The sequence below is a fragment of the Varanus komodoensis genome, unplaced genomic scaffold (genome assembly GCF_004798865.1).
Source record: "Varanus komodoensis strain SLA01 unplaced genomic scaffold, ASM479886v1 scaffold30, whole genome shotgun sequence".
NCBI lineage: Eukaryota > Metazoa > Chordata > Lepidosauria > Squamata > Varanidae > Varanus > Varanus komodoensis.
In genome coordinates this window covers 2,009,069-2,028,903 of record NW_025335762.1, presented here as the reverse complement: position 1 = coordinate 2,028,903, position 19,835 = coordinate 2,009,069, and the positions used below count along the sequence as shown (strand labels likewise).

Here is a 19,835-nt window from a genome sequence, read left to right as displayed (position 1 = left end):
GCCGTAGTGAGGAACTCCTGGGCATCTACAGCGTAATGGCCACGATGAGCCACACTCTTCAACACTATCCGGGGCGATTTGGGTGTGCTTTCAAGGTACGTGCTGAATTTTAAATGACGATGCCTCTAGAAAAGAGATCCAGGGCTAGAATAATGAAAAGGAAGCCACGGATGGCTTCCAATGTGAGTCCTACTTAGAATAGGGGCACTGAAATGAATGGGACTTGCTTTAGTAATGACTAACAAAGGTCTCGTGGATTTCAACTGATCTTTAGGATGACCCTCAGATAAATCCCAGTGCTTCTGCCTACAAGAAGGAGAAGCAAAACGAGCCCAACAAAGCCAAGGTGTCTGAGCCAGCCATTTCCAAGGGGCTGCAAGAAGTCACAAAGACACCCGGGGAATTGAGGTCTGGATCTAAGATCCCCCAACTCTTGGGCTCCTATTCCATGACCTGCCAGCAAGCCCAAAGGGATTATCCATCTTCCCCCACCCAATTCTCCATCATCCAAAGAGGCCCTCAAACACGTCCTCAGATCTTCATCATATAATGCTGATTACATGATGAAGAACTGCCTGTAATTCTAAGGACAAACCGAGTATTTGCTGGCAGGAAAGGAAGACATTCAGAGATGATGATGATGATGATGATTGCATTACACTTCCCTACTGCCTGTGGCTGAAGCTCTCTGGGCAGTTCGCAAAATGAAGTCCAGATTCCAACGAGGTCCAACCCTGCTTAGTTTCCAAGATTAGGCAGGATCAGGTGCTTCAGGCTGTAAGAAGTGCCAATGTGAACGGACATGCTGTCACCTATACAGGGTTTCGTCTTTACCCTCTGCCAGGGACCCACAACCAGCAGGGTTTCATTTGAACCTGATCAGCTTTGATCTCAAGGGGTCACACCTGTAAAGAGTGCCGTCTCTCAGCTACGGACACCTGGGACCACAGGAAGGACAGGCTAGGAACTGGAAGAGGCTCCGGGCACCACGCATTCAGGAACTGAGCTTTTCTCCCAGTCATCCTACGAGGGGCAGGTAAGGCTGAGAAAAGGGGAGACTTGCCAAGGACCAAAAACCAGAAGCCCAGCCGGGCCATCGCCGCTCTCCCAGGAGGGGTGTGACAGCGACTCCTCTCTGTGCTACCAACCTGAGATGTTCACGGAGAAGTAGGTGGTCTCACTGCCCGAGGGGCTGTTGGTCATGCAAGCATAAAGCCCGGAGTCCTCGGGGACGGCATCCCTGACCTCCACCTCCTCCCCTGTGATGCGCGTCCGGTTGTTTTCTGAGAGCTGGACCCCGTCTCGGACCCAGTTGATGCTCTGAACATCATCCCGCAACCTGCAGCGCAACTGGAGGAGGTCTCCAGGGTGAGCTGAGTGGGACTCCACTTCAATGCTTGTTTTGGGCAGAGCTGGAAATGTTAGGGGAGACAAAGAGAGGGAGAAAACAAGGGGGAAGCGAGGTATGAGGCATTATTCTGGCATCATGCAGGCACCAGGGTGCCGCGGCGCTCCTACAGCCACGAGATGCAGGCCTCAGCCGCCATGCAGGGCCTCCGGAGGCGCGAAAGAGCAAGGGTCTGCCGCCGAGGCGCTCGTTTCGATTCCTGCTGCGGTGGCACCGACGGGCACAGCGCCCAGTCTTTTAGTGAGTTATAAAACCAACTGCAGCTGCAAAGCGTCGTGCTGCGATGGGCCAGCGGCTGCCTCCAGCTGAGCCCAAGGTAAGACGGTGCGGTGAGGCGGGACTCCGACTCCAGCGGGAGCTGCGCCTTCCTGAAGCTCAGCGTCTTGCAAGCGGGCTGCCATGCAGCCTTCGGAGCAGGGGCGGCAAAGGAGAGGCAAGGGTTAAAAGCAGCTGCGGGGGGGAGCTTGCCCCTCATTTGTTCCTCCCACAACTGACAGGCCTGCAGGACTCCCCCCCCCCCCCCCCCCCTCCACCACTGCTCGGGGCTTACTCACACAGTGACAACTGAGAACCAAGAGATCTACTCTCAGCATGGGCAGGAGCAGGGACATCTTTTTGTGAGGGAACACTTGGATTTCTGTGCCTCTGCACTCTGACCTGTTCCAAGAGGTGGAAGGTCCTGGAGCAAAATACCTTCAGCCCCCACCTCCTCCTGCTTCCCTGCACCGCTGCCTTTTCCTCTCGTTGGCTCCCTAGCCGACCACTGCATCACCAGATCCCACTGCCGTGCAGGCCAGGGCAGGTGAGCAGGCAGGTTGCAAGGTGAGGAAAAAGAGCAGTCCGGCGGGCTTTTGTCTTGCTAGGTCCCCAACCTGACTTCTGATCAAGGCCCTGAGTTCTGTCATCGCATTTGCCATTTGCAAGAAACAGTAGAGTGCGCACAAGGAATTCATAGGCATTCGACAGCAACACTTTACCATCTTGATTCCTTTGCTGTTTCTTCAGAGAACTGTGAAACATGCCCAGCAGTGCTCAGACCCCCACAATTGTTTGCAGAGTTGTTCATCTCCATTTTCTTGGCTACCTCAAAACATTCCTACTCATAACAGTCATTCCATTTAATGCACAAGGAAGACCAAAAAAGTATAACCAAAGCTTCTCCCGCAGGTCCTTTCCCTGATGTAATTCATTTTTCCAGTCATAAGGACTAGAAACTTAATTTGTAAAACAGTATTAAATTTGAGAACCTTGGGAGAAAGAGCCTGCACTTCATACCACACTTCTCTGAAAAAAACACAGTTCTAAATAACCCCTGCTGAACAGAAAAGGCAGGCAATGTACCAGGCTGGATTGTATGCTGAAATTATTTGACCCAAGAGAGCACTTTGGGAAAGGACAGATGAGGGATGCTGTTTGGCTTGGGCTCAGATTGTAATCTCCACCATTTTTAAAGACAGCCAGCCATGGAGCTTTTCAATGGCGGAGCAGATTTTTTGCGCGTAGAAAGCCCTCGGTCCAGTTTCTGGCATCAGTGGTTGGAAAGATCTCAGGTAATGAGGCTGAGAAGGAGCATATCCTACATTCATACTTTGGCTGCCCAGATGTGGGGTTCTCGCTTTCGAAATCAAAAGGTGGCCTAACTGGAACATTCCAGAATGTCACAACAGGCGCCAAGAAACCAAATGGAGTCTGTTTGCTCTGGCTGCAAGGACGAGGAAGGCAGAAAGAATCGGTGTCTCGTTCACAGCAGGGGTGGAGTTGCGGGGAAAACTGGGATGAGAGATGGAAGCACCCACAACATCAAAAACCATTGAGGATGAACCTCTGTTTCCCCTTTTGCATCCAGAAAGATACTCATAGGCAGGCAGTGAGAAGATAGCACGTCACAATAACCCAAGTTGTTGCTGCTGTTCCAATTCCACAGGTGGGGATGGCGAACAGGTAAATCAAGAACTCGGCTCTTCTTCCCCCAAGCAAGCCAGAGAAACTGCCCATCTGATTCTTGTTCAGCTATTTCAGAGATTTGCCAGGGATGACAACCAGAAATATGTAATTATTTTAATTACTAGCAAGGTCTATGATTCTAGAATTGAAACAACACACTTCCCTTTTAATTATTTAATTAATAAATAATTGACAACAGACAGAAGGTCCCTGTTTTGTTTAGCCACCCCTACTTGAAATCCAGTTAATTTCAAAACACAGTTATTGTGACGTTTGACCCAGGCAATGTATATTTTAAAATCGGGGTCTCCGATATGATGCCCATTTATTTATTTTCACATTTACCGGCCGCTGAATAGTCTTAAGGGCTCCCTAAGCAGCTAACATTAAATAAAAAACATGCTCATCTCCCAACTGCTACCACATCTCCTGCCCAGTTTTTTAAATTTTTAATTAGTTTTTTCTTTTGCAGCAGGAGGTTGGAGCTTCAGTGGCATCTTTCTTTGGGTCCAAAAGAGCCCATGGAGCTCGGGCTCCCAATGCTTGCCTTTCTCTTAGATTCCAGGGCACGTGACGTCTCTATCACTCTCACCAGTTTGCCCTCAAGGAAATGAACTTTTTCTGACTGCTTATGCCAATCATGGCAGCCATTTTATGAATGCTCAACATCCCTCTACTGGCAGCCATTTTGTGAGAGTGCCCAAGGCACCATTCCTTCCAACTCAAAAAGATTGGGGAGCCCTGTTTTAAAACAACTTAAAAACAAGATATAACAGGCAGGCAAGCTCTCAGACAAAGCTGACATGCCCAAAGGTTCCTCTTATTTATTCATTTGTTTGTTGCATTTATATGCTGCCTCACAGCTGAAAGGCTCTCCAGGCAGCTTACAAGAAAGGTTCAAGTCAACTAAAACAACAGCAACTAAAACAATTGGTTAAAGCCATATAAAGGCCATAAAACAGCACAAAACAATGTGAGGTACAAAAACAAGATACAAAACTGGCAGTACTAAGAGAAAAAGTCCAATTAAAAAGACACGTGGCAAAAATATAAAAACAAGAGTTCAAAAACCAGGTTGGCTACTTAGCAGCTGCTTGAACAAAAAGGCCTTTACCTGGCCCCTACAGAGATCAATGATGGCGCCAGGCACACTTTCTTGGGCTCCATAAGTGAGGTGCCACCACAGAAAAGCCCCCGCTGTCCCCCCCCCCTTCTTTGGAGGGTGAAACATGGAAAGGATCTCTGTTCATCATCTTAGAAGATAGGGAGAAAGGTGTTCCCTCAGATATCCTTTCTGTCAGGTGAATGATTCTGGAGATATAGGAACTGAGGCAATAGCAGAACTGATGGCATCCTTAAAGAAAGATCCCATTTGGAGCTAGGGCAGTTCTCGTTGCCACTGTAAGTCTATTTTTAAGCCCTTTATGAATAATCAAGCAAGATGCACTTCCCAGATGAGCATAAATCAAACTCTGGGGCAAAGAGGTGGTCCAGATGCAGCCCTGGGGTGGGTGCCAGGTTTGAAGGCACTGCTTTAACTTAGGTTTCCCCCAAAATTTCCCAAAATGTCTTGGAGTGACATGAGTTCAGGGGCACCATGGGAAATCAAAATGGCAGCTTTGTGGGGCTACAGGGCAGGTGTCTGTGGTTGGTCGTGCCAGGATAACAGAGTCAAGTCAGGTTTGGCCTGTCTTGGGATTATTGACAAAAAAATAATAAAATGAACTGGGAAAGCACCTGCGATTCTGGCCTTCCAAATTCATTTCTCTCCTCAAAAGGAAGGAGATGCAAAAGTGAGACCTCATCCACACAATTGCTAGGTACAATTTCAGAGTGAGGGCCACCAAAACAGGTCTGTGCCCACCCCTTCTGTTACTCCTTCTTCACACAAGGTTCCATCAGAATCTGCCTCTTGAAAACCCTTCTCAGCCCCCAAACCGTTTTGAGCGTGTTATCGCCAGTGTTTCTGGACAATACGGCCCATTCCATTTGTACCATGCAAAAGTTGCAGCCGGAGCAGTAAACTTTTATGAAAAGCCCCGCTGCCGGGAAGGGTCAGCTTCAGGGGCGCTGTCCAGTTATTAAGTGCCATCCAGAGAATTCCAAGTTTGAGCCTATATTCACCCAGAAGGAAAGCAGCTGCCACAAAATCAAACATTTGTTTGGAGAGCACAAAGATCCTTTTTTCCCTTTTCAACCCACAGCTCCCCAGCTTGGTTAGTGTCAGATCAGCTAGTTCCTCAGTAACTCAGAAAGAAAAACAAGCGCGGAAGGGATGGGACCGAGGAAGAGGGAGAAGAATTCTGCTATCATGAAAAATCTGCTTGCCTGGACTCCACAGCAAGAGTAGCCTCCAGTTGTTTTAAGCCACGAATTCCATAGCCACAACCACTGGCTTGGGGTTGTGTGAGCTGCAGTTTAAGGCACCTCGAGGGAGCCAGGCTGCCCATCCAGGCTCCACAGAACCAGTTTCTTCTTTTTGCAGAACCCTGATTTTTAAAAAGCAAGTTTCTGTCCCTCATGAGAGAGAAAGGTCAGGGAGAATACAAGGGCTCTGAATCTAGAGACAGGAATTCTGCATCCCCTTTCCCAGTTCTTTTTAAGGGTTTGCCCCTTCCTATCCTTATCCTCACATTCATTCCATCTGCACAGCATCACAAATCCTGTTTCTTTGGCACAAGACTATGCTTTTATACACACTGTTAAAAATCTAGCTTAAGTGGGCAGCAGAGCAATGTGGAAAAACTGCACTGCACTTAATGTCCAATGATGGATATTCATACGGATGGATGGCTCACCACAATAAGCAACATTTGAAGACCAATTTTAATACTTCCTGTTTCACCTACTATTACAGTAACATACCAGAACCAAAATAGACTTGGAAAGAAGCAAAAGCAAACCACCAAACTGCAGCAGTGCCAATTAGACGTTGTTGATCAAATTTTAGTTAAATTTCCATGATTAACATGTGGCTTACAGAGACCACTTTTGAGACTGAACTTCGTGCACACAAAGCAGGTCAACCAGGCCTTAGTCTGCGTTCCATCAGAGTCAGAAGATACAGTGACTGAGGTCCTAAGCTGGGTTAGTAAGAGCTACACGCATGAACCCTACATACCTCGACATACACACAATCCAGGATTAAAGCTTTAGAGACGCTATTTTTAAACAGCATTTATTCATGAAGATATTTATGAATAGTTGCATATGTAGATTTCCCCTCCATAACATTTTCCCCTCGTGGTCTTTCCCCATCTATACAATGAATCTGTAGGATCGGTCCTAGTGGTCTTCAGCTTAAAGACACAGAACTGAACCAAAAAGGCAAGAAACCCCAACACCACCTAATCAATCCCTGGCACGTCTGAAATATACGCTTATTTGTTGAGCACTTGAACTTACAAATACAAATCTGGAATCCCCAAAATGAACATTACGAGACTCGACCATTTCTGCTCCTCTTCTTCCCTCCTCTTCTTCCCACAGCATTTCTTGCCTTTCTTCCCCACCCCAGGAAAAATGATAGCCACCTCTGTGATTGCTAGTCTTTTCACCTTCTCAGAGGAGGGACTGACTTGAGGCTTTTGCCCTTAAAGGCAGCCTAAATGTAATTTTCAGTAAAAAAAACAATTTTGTGGTGTCTCTCAATAAGGTGTGCTCAGGACTGCAACTCAGCCTTCATATAGATGAACTTGCTTAGTGCCTTTCATAGGTACAGGGAGAATAAATAGAAATCTCTCTAGTTTCTGAGCAGCTGTAATTCTGAATTTGTGCATGTGGTATCGTTAAATGTGTGTTAAATGGTTAATGTGACTAATGACCTATATTTGCATCTTTGTTCAGGGAGTACATGCATTTCAGAATGGGAAACAATTTCAGTGGATCTTGTTGTGATTTAAGGCATCCTTGACTGAAAATCTGGAGACTTGAAAGTATTCCATCCTTGCCCAAATGATACTGTGCAAAGCGGGGCCCCGCAGCTTTCAATTCCACCTTCACCCCCGCCTTGCAAGAAACTCAAAATTAAAAGCTAGCACTGGGAGAAAGGAAAAGAAAATATTATTTTAAGTTACCTGGAAGGTTGTATCGTTATACAATTTGGCTCTGTCCCAGCCGCAAGCTATAAATGTGTCACAGGTTGTTTCCTAACAGTAATCCAGGCCGGTTTGTGTGGAAAACCAAATGCTGCTATGAAAATGAATTTTCCCTATTATTCTCTGTCTCTCGCAGGAGGGTCACTACAGAGAGAACAGGGGAGGTGTCAGACCGCCCTAGCATTCACCTTTCCTGTTGTGATGCTCCTGTCTTAGATCTTCAAGACAAGACTAAGCAGTTGAAATTATGCATGTCCTTGTTTTAGCTCATTTTTAAGATCTATGCTTTAACACTGGAGTCGCCATCAAGTCTATTTCCTGCTATATTCATGCTGTTTTGATTTCTTTCGTCTTTCTTTGTATTTAAATGACTTTTTCAACTTTAGGGTCATGTATCTATGGATAACTTACAATCAAATCAACTCAGTACTTACATACATACATCTGGACACTGCAAAAGGCCCCGAGGTCCCTTTGCCATGCATTTCAGACTATAAGATCCAAAATACCAAGACCAGATGAAACTCCTGTGCCTTCTACACGGAATGCAATCTGGCTACAGAAGCGTTGTCACTGCTTGCATTACCACATCCTTCCCTTTCCTCTGTGTGATGCATCTTGAGATATCCTGGCACTTGCGTCCCCTCCCTCGTACATCTGGCATAAACCTTTGTTCCTCCAGAGCTTTCCAAGATGCCACCTCAACCTTCCTTTCTACCATTATTTCCCATTCCACCGCAGCTTGGAAATGTTCACCCTCACTAAGACCAAGTTCCTCACTCTTATCAGTCATGATGTCCTCACTGCCTCCCTCCCAAAATATCCAGATGGTTGGTTCCATCTCCCCCCACTTGCTTTTCCTTCGGAACCTGCCTGATCCAGACATGTTTAGCTTCCTCTGCTTGCCTTCAGTCCGACCAAAACGAAACCGAAGTCCATGGCACTGCAGCCACAGTCCACCTTCCGGTGTTATCTCTGAATGTCTTATTGCCTCCATTTTCTTCATTTAGAGACTTTTGCTTTTGCACAGTACACAGACGCCATCATTACTTATTAGACAATTCTGCGCGATCGACTGTTTTACCTATTGGTGCCTTAGCGTCATTGGTACGTAGTAAGAAAAGTGTCCAGAAGTACCTGGGTGCTCACAACCGCCATGTTTCGTCTACGCCCCATCTATTTCCAAAAACACCCGGCCAGATGGTCTCTGGGCTTTCACAGGGCCAATATAAAGAAGACAGACCTTGCATCCTGTCTCTTCAGAATCCGGCAAAGTGATTCCTGCCTCCATATAAGGTTTTGTTCAGGCTTTGCTGACCAAAGCTATTAGCACCTCTCTCTCTCTGACCCGACAAGAGGCTCCTTCCCAGAAGTCCAGAAATCCCCCCCACTCCCACCGCCTGCACTGCTTTAGGCTAATATTCCAGGGCCTCCTACACAGGCTTAACCACAGTCTGGATGCAGTCATGGCTGCGTGCAGCTTTCCGCCGTGCCGGGTCCCCAAGAGGGAGGGAGCAGGCACTTTAAGACCTCGGCTCAAAGAGCGCAGGCAGGTCATCTCGTTTCAGAGTCAATAATGCTTCAGTTCCTGGAACTGTTCTGCATTAAACTGCCATAACCAATGGAAGCTCAAAGTGCGGAGACGCTCTCCGGCCGGTGATGGACAGGGCTTCTCTCCCAGCTCCAGCTGACGAGAGAAGGAAGTCAGAGGGCAAAGACGGCTGCTTGGCCTTTGGTAACCCAGTAAAGAGACAGGGTGGGAACGCGGAGAGAATGCATTCACAGGCTAACGACCATATCCAGCTTTGCCAGCCGCTCCAAGAAAGGGGAGATGACACAACCTAAGCCAGAGGGTGCAGCCTGGAAGGGGCTGAAATCAATCGCGGTTCCAACCGGGGAGGCGGTCCAGGCTCACTCAGGCCACGGCCCCGTTGCCCATGCTGTGGAAGGACCGGGTTTCTCTGCACCCAACGACCGTGCATCAGGTGACTGGAAGTCAGATGCGTGCACCGACTGAAAAGCAGCTGCAAGAAAGAGCTGGTGTGCATGGAGTCAAATCCTTTCTCCATCTACTCCGGTTCGCCAGGGACCCTGCCGGATAAATGGTGTGGAGTCATGGGCAACCCGCGAGCTGGCCCAGGTTGCCAATGACACCAAATCATTTTGGGGGCTCAGATGAAAACGAGGCTGTGCGGGCTCTTGCAGGATTGCTCCGAACTGGCCACCAGTGCCACGTGATGTCCACCGGGGCAAGTGATGCAAGCGAAGAAAGAAAGGTTGCGGCGGTGGGGCGGGCAGCTTGGGGAAACTCCTGACCGAGGGTGTGGCCATCATGAGAGAGGCAGTTCCGGGCTGGGCATAAGCAGGAAAGGAATCAAAAGCAGGGAAGGCCCATTCAAACGTCACACACCCATGCACCAATTTGTGGCTGCAGCCACACCTGGAATACTGCCTATTATCTGGGGACCACACCTAGAAAAGGTGTAAAAGGGGCAGGAAAGGGCAAGAAAATGATGAAGGGGCTCTCGCGACGAGGAAAGATTATATGGCTGGAACCGTCTAGCTTAGGAGAAGCGAGGAATGTGGTAGAAGGAACAAAATTATGTATTTTGTGGAGAAAAGGAAGAGGAGAAGGGTCCTCTCCTAAGACCAGAGCTTGGTCTCAGCCCTTGAAACTTTGGCCTGTGCTTCCACAGGCACATCCAACGGTACAAACCCAACCCTATACCTGAGCTGGGCCAGCACCAAACTTTGGAAGGTGCTTTGGGGCAGGTTTGGGAGAAACTCAAGCTAGCAGACTGCCAGTGCATGAAGTCCCCCTTTCCCGATTCTTCCCCGTGGGCTGTTGCTTGCATGACAAAACCCTTCCCAGTCCTTTGAGGCTGGCTGGACTCTGAGTGAGGTTGCCTCTTGCTGCTTGCGCATGATAATTGAGGGGAACCCCGTTTGATCTCCGGGCGATCAAGCTCAAATGTCTCTTTCAGAGCACATCCAGGCTTTTGTAACTTAAACGCAGCGGCCAGGTGCAGCTTCAATCCGGAGCAGGGCTCGGCCAACTGGTGACTGGAGAGACCCGGCCCCAGCGCTAAACGTCTCTTGAAGGAGACCCCCTCCCCATTTTTAACAAATGTTTAATAAGCCAGATGATCTCTGTGGTCCTTTGTGCTTGCTCCTATTGTGCAGAAAGCCCCAAGAGACGCCTGGGGCAGCTCCAGGCCTCTGAAAGCTCCAGTCTTTAATGGAGTCTCTGGTAATCACCAACAGTTTGCATCCAGGAAATTACCATAACACTGGGCGAAAGGCGGGACTCCTCTCATTCCCAGAGGTTCCCCCCTCTCTGGAGGCGGGGAGGGGGAGAAGGAAGGACACTGCTGCTCCTATAAAGCACAGTATTGCTATGCTGCCAAAAATAATGGCATACGCACTGCGCCAGCTCCAGATTGGGGGCAAAAATGGATCTGGCATTGCGATGCTGTTGCTACATTTCTGCCCTGCCCTCTTCCCTTTTGCAAGGAATCCAAGGCAGCTTAGGTTCTCCTCTCTGTTTTATCCTCACAGCAACATCCCTGCGAGGTAGGTCAGGCCAGTGACTGGCCCACGGTCACCCAAGGAGTTTCATGGCCAAGTGGGAACTAGAACCTGGATCCTTTGAGGCCCAGCCCAGCATTCTTGACCCATGCAGTGCACTGGATCTCTGTGCTCATTCACAGCCCTTTCTCCTCCAGGCCCCACCCACCCGATCAGGTATGGAGGGAGGGGAGGCAGGAGTAAGAGGTCACCATGTCCAGCACACAGGTAAGGCAAAGGCAGTGCTGCTTCCAAGGATTGGGGGTGTCTTGCAGCCCAATGCTCCCAGTGGGCCCCAACCCCAAAAGTGCTTGGCTCATCCTCATCACACTCCCTGTTCCCCACCCACGTGCCTTAATGCTGGGCCGATTGGCACCACCTCCGAAGGAGGGAATGAGGTGCACAGAGAGGATCACTTGGTCTCGCATGCCTGCAGCTGGCAAGCAGGAAGCCAAAATGAGGAACTGGTGCCCATGATGGGGCTGGGTCTTTTCAGCCTTGCCATTGCGGATGGCAGCCACTGACAGATGCATTCCTGTGCAAGTGCTGAATCTACTTTTGAGGCCGTCCAAGTGCATGCAACAGATCTTGCAGCACATCCCAGGTAAAGGATCCACTGCACAGAGATGGCAAAGGACACGGTCTTCTGCATCAGTGCATGTTCTTCTCTGGGTTAGCAGGAAGCTGCTCTGTCTGCACATCCCTTGGTGCTGAAACTGCTAACTCTCTTGTAGCAAGAGCAGGAGGGATGTGGGAACAGAGCTGCCTAGGGAGGGATGAGTCTTCCAGTATAACTTTTGGTGAGTATTGCATTTTTCCAGTCCCAAGTCCGTGCTCCTGGTTCCCCTTCAGTGGAGGGCAGAACGTGCTTCAATGGAGCAAAGCTCAGGGAACTGAGATTTAGGGTGGATGCCAGGAAGTACTTCCACGGGAGGTGGCTGAAGCCCCAACGACGAGGGTGGTTAAAGACAGGCTGGACATGCACATGGGGGGGCATGCCATGGCTGGAGCCAGGGGGCAGGCTGGATGGCCCGCGAGGCCCCTTCTGACTTGCTGTTTCTCCTATGTCTCTGATTTGGGCATGCTCGTCCCCAGCCTTGGCTCCAGGAAAGGGGATGAGAGAAAGACCCAGCCTGGAGAGGCAGCCCGGGCAGAGGTTAGCAGCAGGCCTTTCTTGCAGGACGCGGCCTAGGCCATGTGGACTTCGGGTGCTTGGCTTGGGGATAGCGCCACAAGGAGAGCTGGGAGTACCACTCAGTCGGGAGCTGAAATCTCATCTAGAGAACAGCCTCACTGGGTGAATGCAGGCCAGACACTACCAGCACAGCGCTACACAGGGTTACTTGAAGTTCCGTCCAACGGGATTTATTCCTAGGCAAGTGCGTACAGGATTCGCCGCCCATTCATGCAGGCAGCGACTAAGGAAGCGGAAGGGCAGACCTGCACACCCACCCCCCGAAAAGGACGGAGGTGACGCACAAAGGCACAAACCCAATGGCCCAATTTGCGCATCAGGGGAAGCCAGAATTGCCTTGTTTAGTTGATCACACGTAAGCCACTACGGGGGGGGGGGGGTTGGCTGAAATTCAATACATTTCGGCTTACCAAGATCTTTGTTGCTGCTCTCCCAAGAAGCCAGAGTGATGGGCTAAGGACAAGCCCTGATTTACACCCTTGGTTTGTTCCGAGAGGAAATCGGAAGAGCTCCAGCTGTCCTGCTAACCCAACAACAGACAAAGAGACTTTGGCTTGTTTTGCTGCTTCTCCTGGCAGGGGAAGCCAAAGGAGAGGAGCTGAGCACCACACACGCACGGACCAGCGCTCTTGCTGGTTCGGGGCAAGCCAGAATTAGAAATAGCAGACCTGCTATACTATGATGTCCGAATCAGCCAGACGGGAGAGACACTGATACAATCATTCTTTTACAAGCTCCGGATCAAGGGGAAGCCAAAACAACCACCACACATTCATATTAAATACCTTTCAACAATGAGCAGAAAACTGCCTAGCAACAGAAACCATTAAGGCAGAGGCTACGGGACTGGCAGTCATGACTTTCCTCTCCCTTCTTTTTGGGACCACGGTGCTTGTCTCCCACCACATCCAGTTGCTACAGTCCCCACACCTAGCCGATACAAAAGAAATGAGCACATTTCCTGGAAGAGATTCCAAGCCAGAAAAATCCGTGTGGAAAATGCTCCTTGAAGGCAGAATGAGTAACACCAAAGGCGGAAGGCATAACTGCATCACACCACCGAGCCACCAAGCTCAATTTTGGCGGGAAACTGCCTCCTAGGGGTGCGGGTTCAGCCCTACTGGGGATCCTGGGGACTGAACCAGGGACTACCTACATGCAAAGCACGTGAGTTACTGCCCCTTTTCATGGCATCCAGTGAGCCTCTGTGGGAAGCCAGGCTCTGGGCTTTTGTTCTGATCCAACAGAGCTCCTCTGAGGTTCCTCACACTGACCCTTGGATTCAAGGGTTGAGCGTGGGTCGAGTGTGGGTTGTTACTGAACCGTCGTTGAAATATGGGGATATTGTGCTGTCTCAGCCTGGATGAAATAAATCACGGTGAACAAGCTCCGGTTCACAATCCTGCAACAAACCATGGATCTTCTTCCCAGGTTGTTTGTGGTTAACAAACCATGGCTTGGTAGAACATCTGGGTTCAGACAACAGAGTGAGTCGTGTTTCCACAATACACCATACTCAACTCTGGAGAGCGGGTTTCTGTGTTGTCTGGAGCTGGTCTTGTGTATCAGAATGTGATCTGTAGCACAAGCTATCCTTCTTATCAACCAGTTGCCCCAAGATGGAGGGAGCACAGCCTGTTTTGCCACACAAACCCAGCACTTAGGAAAGTCCCCCTGGGGCAGGCAAGCAGGCCGTCGCATGCAATCTGCGGCCGCAGACACATACTTCAGTGACAGCAAAATTGAAATGGAGATGATTGATGGGAACCACAAAACCCCCACCCACGCTGCATCCCTCCAGGGATTTGAAAGAGAGGATCTTTTAATACCCGACGCCTGAGGCGGAAACACGAGACCTTCAGCCTGGGACCCGCTTGGAGTGTGCCGGGGAGCACCCAGGGCCCCTCCAGAGTTGGATGACGAGGCCACTCTGCCAGGAACATTACATAATGATTTTGAAACAAGCTTGAAGAATTACAAGCATGATGTAACGTCCAAAAGCTCTCTGCTGCAGTTCTGACGAATTTTACTGCAGCTTTGAAATGGAATTAAAAGCCTGAGTTTAGTCTGGCAGGGCCAGGCCAGATGGCAAAACTCAACAGGTTCTTAGAGCTGTCATTGACTTCTCCAGGATTTGGGGAGGAGGCAGGAAAAAAGAGAAATTCCTGTGTGTGTGTGTGTGTTGGGGGAAGATATCTCCTTGCACCCCTCTCACCCCGAACCCAGCTCCAGCTAGGGGAAAAAAGTGAGATAACAGAGGATTTACTGGGAGGAAAATTGTGGGGAAGGAAAGAGCAGCACCATGCAAGCCTTAGTCTTCCAGGATTCAGCGGGGCCTCAAGCTAACATTTTACCGAAAGGGGTTAATCTGAATTTTTTTTTTTTTTAAAAGCAAGCAGGCAAAAATAAAACAAAAGCCCCTTCTGCATTCAGGGCCCTCACAAAACAGTGCAAACTGCTGTTATTTGCCAGGGCCGGATTGCAGTAATGCAGCCAACAAAGAGATGCAGTGGACAATAAAGTGAATGGCTGAGATCAGCAGGTCCCCTTGCTGGTTGCCATAGCAGCCTCACGGGGCTTACTAAAGGTATTTCCTGAAGAAAAAGCACACACATGCCCAGCAACTCAGCTAATCCTGACAGGAAGCGCTTACCGGGCCTCTGGGGATTGGCCTCTTTTCGGGTGGGGGGAAGTGGGAAGCCCCTTCCCCACCGCCCCTTTCCTCAAGGCTTCTACGATCTGCTTGCTTGCTTGCTGGGGAGGGTGTTTTCCCCATCGCCCGCTCCCCGAATCGCCTCTTTGGCACACCTCGTCCACACAAGCTCCTGCTTCTCAGCACGCCTGGGAGTGTCTAAGGCTCCCCCATCGCCCTCTCAAAACAGCAGCCCCCTCCAAAAAACCCGTAGCACGGATCCGTTCCAGACTCCAGCCTGGTTTATAAACTCCAGCTCTGCCAGACATTAACGAAGGGAAGTGGTCTGACACACGAGAGAGCACGGCGGAGAGGAGCTGTTTGTGCTCCGAGCGCAAGCAGAATTTTACAAGAGCTGGAAGGACGGTCTTAATTATGTTGGAAGGGATCCATTGGGAAGGGGGTCCGGACAGGATCAGGCCGTCACACAGAGGACGTGTGCGAGGGAAGCAGCTCCGCTCCCGCCATGCATCGTTCACCTATATTTGGGGTCCACTCTTCAAACCAGTTTGCTGTTAAATTAAATCTTCAAACTGTTTCTGGAGGGTGGAAGAGACTTTGGGATCCTTGGAAGCTTCTCAGGGTGTCCCCCATAAAAAGAGTAGTCAGGGCAAGCAGATGCCCAGCAGACGGTCGGCTGATCAAGCCACCACATCCCTTCGCAATGTGACACAGGAAACGTCAACCGTGTCGGTCGCCCACACCTTTCGTCCAGCAGGGGAAGTGGAAAGGTGCCCTGCATGACCTTCCAGGTTCTGCTGAAAAGCTCTGCTGTTGAACAACCTGGCTCTGGATACCTGTGATGCACAGAGATCACAAGGAAGGACTGAGGACGGCTACCACTTGACCTCACAATCCCCTCGCCATGAGGCTACCACACCTGACTCTCCCAACCTTCCCTCACAGGCTCTTCCAGGCGCCAATGCCGACCCCCCTGGATGCATTCCACATTCTGGTCCGGTGTCCTTCTTAAAAGTGCGATGCCTAGAACTGGACACCCTTCTCCTTCCCACAATGCAAAACAACAGATATGTATTTCCGTGCCGCAAGAGGTGTGAGGGTTACTTGCTTAGGTGGCGCTGAGCAGAGATCAGGCATGTTCACTGAAGCGAAGCAAAATGGACATGCGCAACCCGACCTTAGAGGCCCTTTGCCACTGGATGTTAGTTTGCAGAGGACTACAAGCAAAGATTGCAATGTATGGCTGTGAAAGTTGGACCGTAAGGAAGGCTGAGTGACGAAGACTTGAGGCCTCTGAATTGTGGTGCTGGAGGAGACTCCTGCGAGTCCCTTGGACCGCAAGGCGATCAAACGGGTCAGTCCTAGAGGAGATCAGCCCTGACTGCTCTTTAGAAGGCCAGATCCTGAAGATGAAACTCAAATACTTTGGCCACCTAATGAGAAGGAAGGACTCCCTGGAGAAGAGCCTAATGCTGGGAACAATTGACGGCAAAAGAAGGAGGGGACGGCAGAGGATGAGGTGGCTGGATGGAGTCACTGAAGCAGTCGGTGTGAGCTTGGGTGGACTCTGGGGATGGTGGAGGACAGGAAGGCCTGGAGGAATGTTGTCCATGCGGTCGCGATGGGTCGGACGTGACTTTGCAACTAACAACAAGGACAAGCATGGAAGGCCTCTTGCCGTCACATCCTGTTTATCTTGTCTGCTATTGAGGGAAATGGGTTGCCAAACCCATCATGACAGTCCTGACAGTCAAAGAAGAGTCCAAAATGCAGGTAAGATCCATTTTATAGATCCAAAAGAACAGCAGTGCACAGGTGCACTATCCAGATTCTTTGGAACAAGTGACAGTCACTGCAAAGATGTCCCCATCAACAGCAGCAAAGTGCCAAGGAGTGCATGGCTGAGAGCAGCACCGCATATTCTGTTCGTGAATGTCACAGTGAGGACATTTGTAGATCCTGCCGTCCTCCCATTCTGTAATGGAATTGCACTTCTCCAAGGGAAAATGAACGGCGATATGCACCATTCGCAGCTGGAATGCTCTGTGGCTGCTACAACTCCTCCTTACGTGGTTTTTACTTGGTTTCAGTGAGACACATGACAGAAGCATGATTGCAATCACCCTTGCCATGTTGCATGGCGTACGACGACAATCACATTGCATTTATATCCCATCGTCTTACCGCTTGTGAGGACAGCAAGGTGGCTAAGAGGGCTCCCTTTTATCCTTACAACAACAACCCTGTGAGGTAGGCTGGGCTGAGAATGAGTGAGTGCCACTCAGTGAGCTGTATGGCCGTGGGGGCTTGCACCCAAATCCCTCCAGTCCAACACTGTGAATACCAAAACACGCTGGCTCTCAGGTATTAAAGCATATTTGCTCTTCTCATTGGCTCGCAGAGACCAGTCGTACGCCAATCCCTGTCTTCTAGTTCGCCATGTAAAAGTCACAATACAAGAGGAAAAGAGATTGGGAAGGAGGAGGGGAAAACCCCTACAGAGGCACTCTTAGTTACAAAGTTCAGCAGGTTATGGAGATGGATCTAAGCATGATGAAAGCACACGGCTTCCATTTTTCCTAATGGCCACAGCGATCTCACTTCCAAACTCCAGGAACGCAGGGCTGTTGGCTGGGCAGCTTCGGGAAAGAAGCTGCTGCGGAAATCGATTCTGTGCGAGACACCGGGGCTTGGACTGGGAGCCCTGCATGCCAGGCGGTGGCCAACAGTCAAGACTTAGCTTCAGGTAAGTGGCCAGGTGGGAACTCAGAAAGGCAGCATCGCTCCTTGCCGTTTTCACGCATGCATGCATCCATTCTACCAATTAATTAATTAATTAATTAATTAAACATTTTTATCTGCACACTGCCCAAATAGCGAGTGCCCTTTGGATGGTTTGCAACAGTAACAAACAACAAATAACCCAATGGATACAAAGACAATACAACAGTAAAATTATCAAAATAATAGACTGAACACTGAGAAGCCAGCAGTAGCAATTACTAAAGCAACAGATTAAAGAGGAAGCGCTTAACCAGGTGTGTCAACGGCAGACATCTCTGCCTGGGAAGGTCATTCTACGGAAGAGAGTCAGGAATACCAAATGCCCACTACAGTGGGCAGCAACGCCCAAAACGATACCTTCAAAGACGGCAATCAAGCAAGGTAATGAGGAGGAAGCTGGTCTTGCAGGGAGACCGGGCCTCGGCTGTTTCACGATCAGCACCAACATTCTGAATTGGTTCCTGAAGCTGATCAGCAACCCCTGCAGTGATACATGGAAATACCTAGCAATGTATAAGAAATTTGTTGCAGTTCATCTGTATCAGGATAAGTTCAGTTCACGCCTTCTGAAAGTCTTGCCCACAATGGACGGACAAAGTCTATATATTTCCAAACTTGCGGTATGATCTGTGGACACCAAAACATGCATTCAGCAGTACATTTAACAAATGGGAATATAACTGATGTATTTATTTGGAAAAATTAAGATGTTCATGAAACAGAATTCAATCAACGCTCACAATCGGATACAGATTCGAGGTGAAATGAATGTGGAGATGGAGAAACTTGGTGAACTCAAATTCTGCTGATTCGCACATCCCTAACAACACTGCCCTATTCTGTGCTAATTAAAACTTCCAGACCATCTATAGCAGGGGTCTCAAACTCGCGGCCCGCGGGCCACTTGCCGGCACAGGCAGGGCATGGGGGAAGGGCCCTGCTGCCTTCCAAGCACCGGCGGCCTCCGGGCCGGCCTCCAGGAGCCACGTGGGATGAGCGGCTCACCACCACCACGGTGGTGTAATCCTTGATGCAGCCCAGCCTCACCCAGACTCTACTTACAGCAGCCCCCAGGTCAGTTGAGTTTGAGACCCCTGATCTATAGCTATCAGATTAGCCAGAGCAGTACAAATATTTCGTTCTGCTTCTAGATCAAGTGAGCATTTTCTTTTACCTGCTGCACTTCTAAGAATGTAAGAAAAGGGCTGCTGCTGGACCGGATTAATGGCCCATCTAATCCAACTTCCTGTTTCCCACCATTGTCCCAGAACCTGACTGGATACAGTCATTGCGGATGGCAGCCACTGACAGATGCATTCCTGTGGAAGTGCTGAATCTACTTTTGAGGCCGTCCAAGTGCATGCAACAGATCTTGCAGCACATCCCAGGTAAAGGATCCACTGCACAGAGATGGCAAAGGACACGGTCTTCTGCATCAGTGCATGTTCTTCTCTGGGTTAGCAGGAAGCTGCTCTGTCTGCACATCCCTTGGATGCTGAAACTGCTAACTATCTTGTAGCAAGAGCGGGAGGGATCTGGGAACGGAGCTGCCTAGGGAGGGATGAGTCTTCCAGTATAAGTTTCAGTCAGTATCGCATTTTTCCAGTCCCAAGTCTGTGCTCCTGGTTCCATAGAAAGGTTAGCACAAAGATTTATTTGGCTTTTTGTGGGTAACTCCTAATATACATGTTTTTTGTCTAATATATGCATTTTTATCACTTTCCCTTAACGTAACATATATTTTGTTAGTTGCAAAGTTGTGCCCGACCCATCGCGGCCCCATGGACAACATTCCTCCAGGCCTTCCTGTTCTCCACAATCCCCTGGAGTCCATTTAAGCTCACACCGACTGCTTCAGTGACTCCATCCAGCCACCTCATCCTCTGCCGTCACCTCCTTCTTTTGCCATCTATTGTTCCCAGCATTAGGCTCTTCTCCAGAGATTCCTTCCTTCTCATTAGGTGGCCAAAGTATTTGAGGTTCATCTTCAGGATCTGGCCTTCTGAAGAGCAGTCAGGGTTGATCTCCTCTAGGATTGACCGGTTTGATCGCCTTGCGGTCCAGGGGACTTGCAGGAGTCTCCTCCAGCACCACAATTCAAAGGCCTCAATTCTTCGGTGCTCAGCCTTCCTTATGGTCCAACTTTCACAGCCATACATTGTATGGGAAAACCACAGCCTTGACTAT

General features: G+C 49.5%; 1 protein-coding gene across 6 annotated transcripts in view; it reads right to left on the bottom strand.

The window, feature by feature from the left end:
* Nucleotides 1-19,835, bottom strand: part of FGFR1 (fibroblast growth factor receptor 1) — a 93,306-nt gene that overhangs the window by 37,749 nt on the left and 35,722 nt on the right. For 4 of the 6 annotated variants that reach the window (XM_044437303.1, XM_044437306.1, XM_044437304.1 and 1 more), the window contains one exon: nt 1,149-1,412. The exons of the other annotated variants lie outside the window; for them this stretch is intronic. In XM_044437303.1, coding sequence (XP_044293238.1) covers nt 1,149-1,412 — 264 coding nt within the window. The remainder of the gene's footprint in view (nt 1-1,148; nt 1,413-19,835) is intronic. 6 annotated transcript variants of the gene reach the window in all.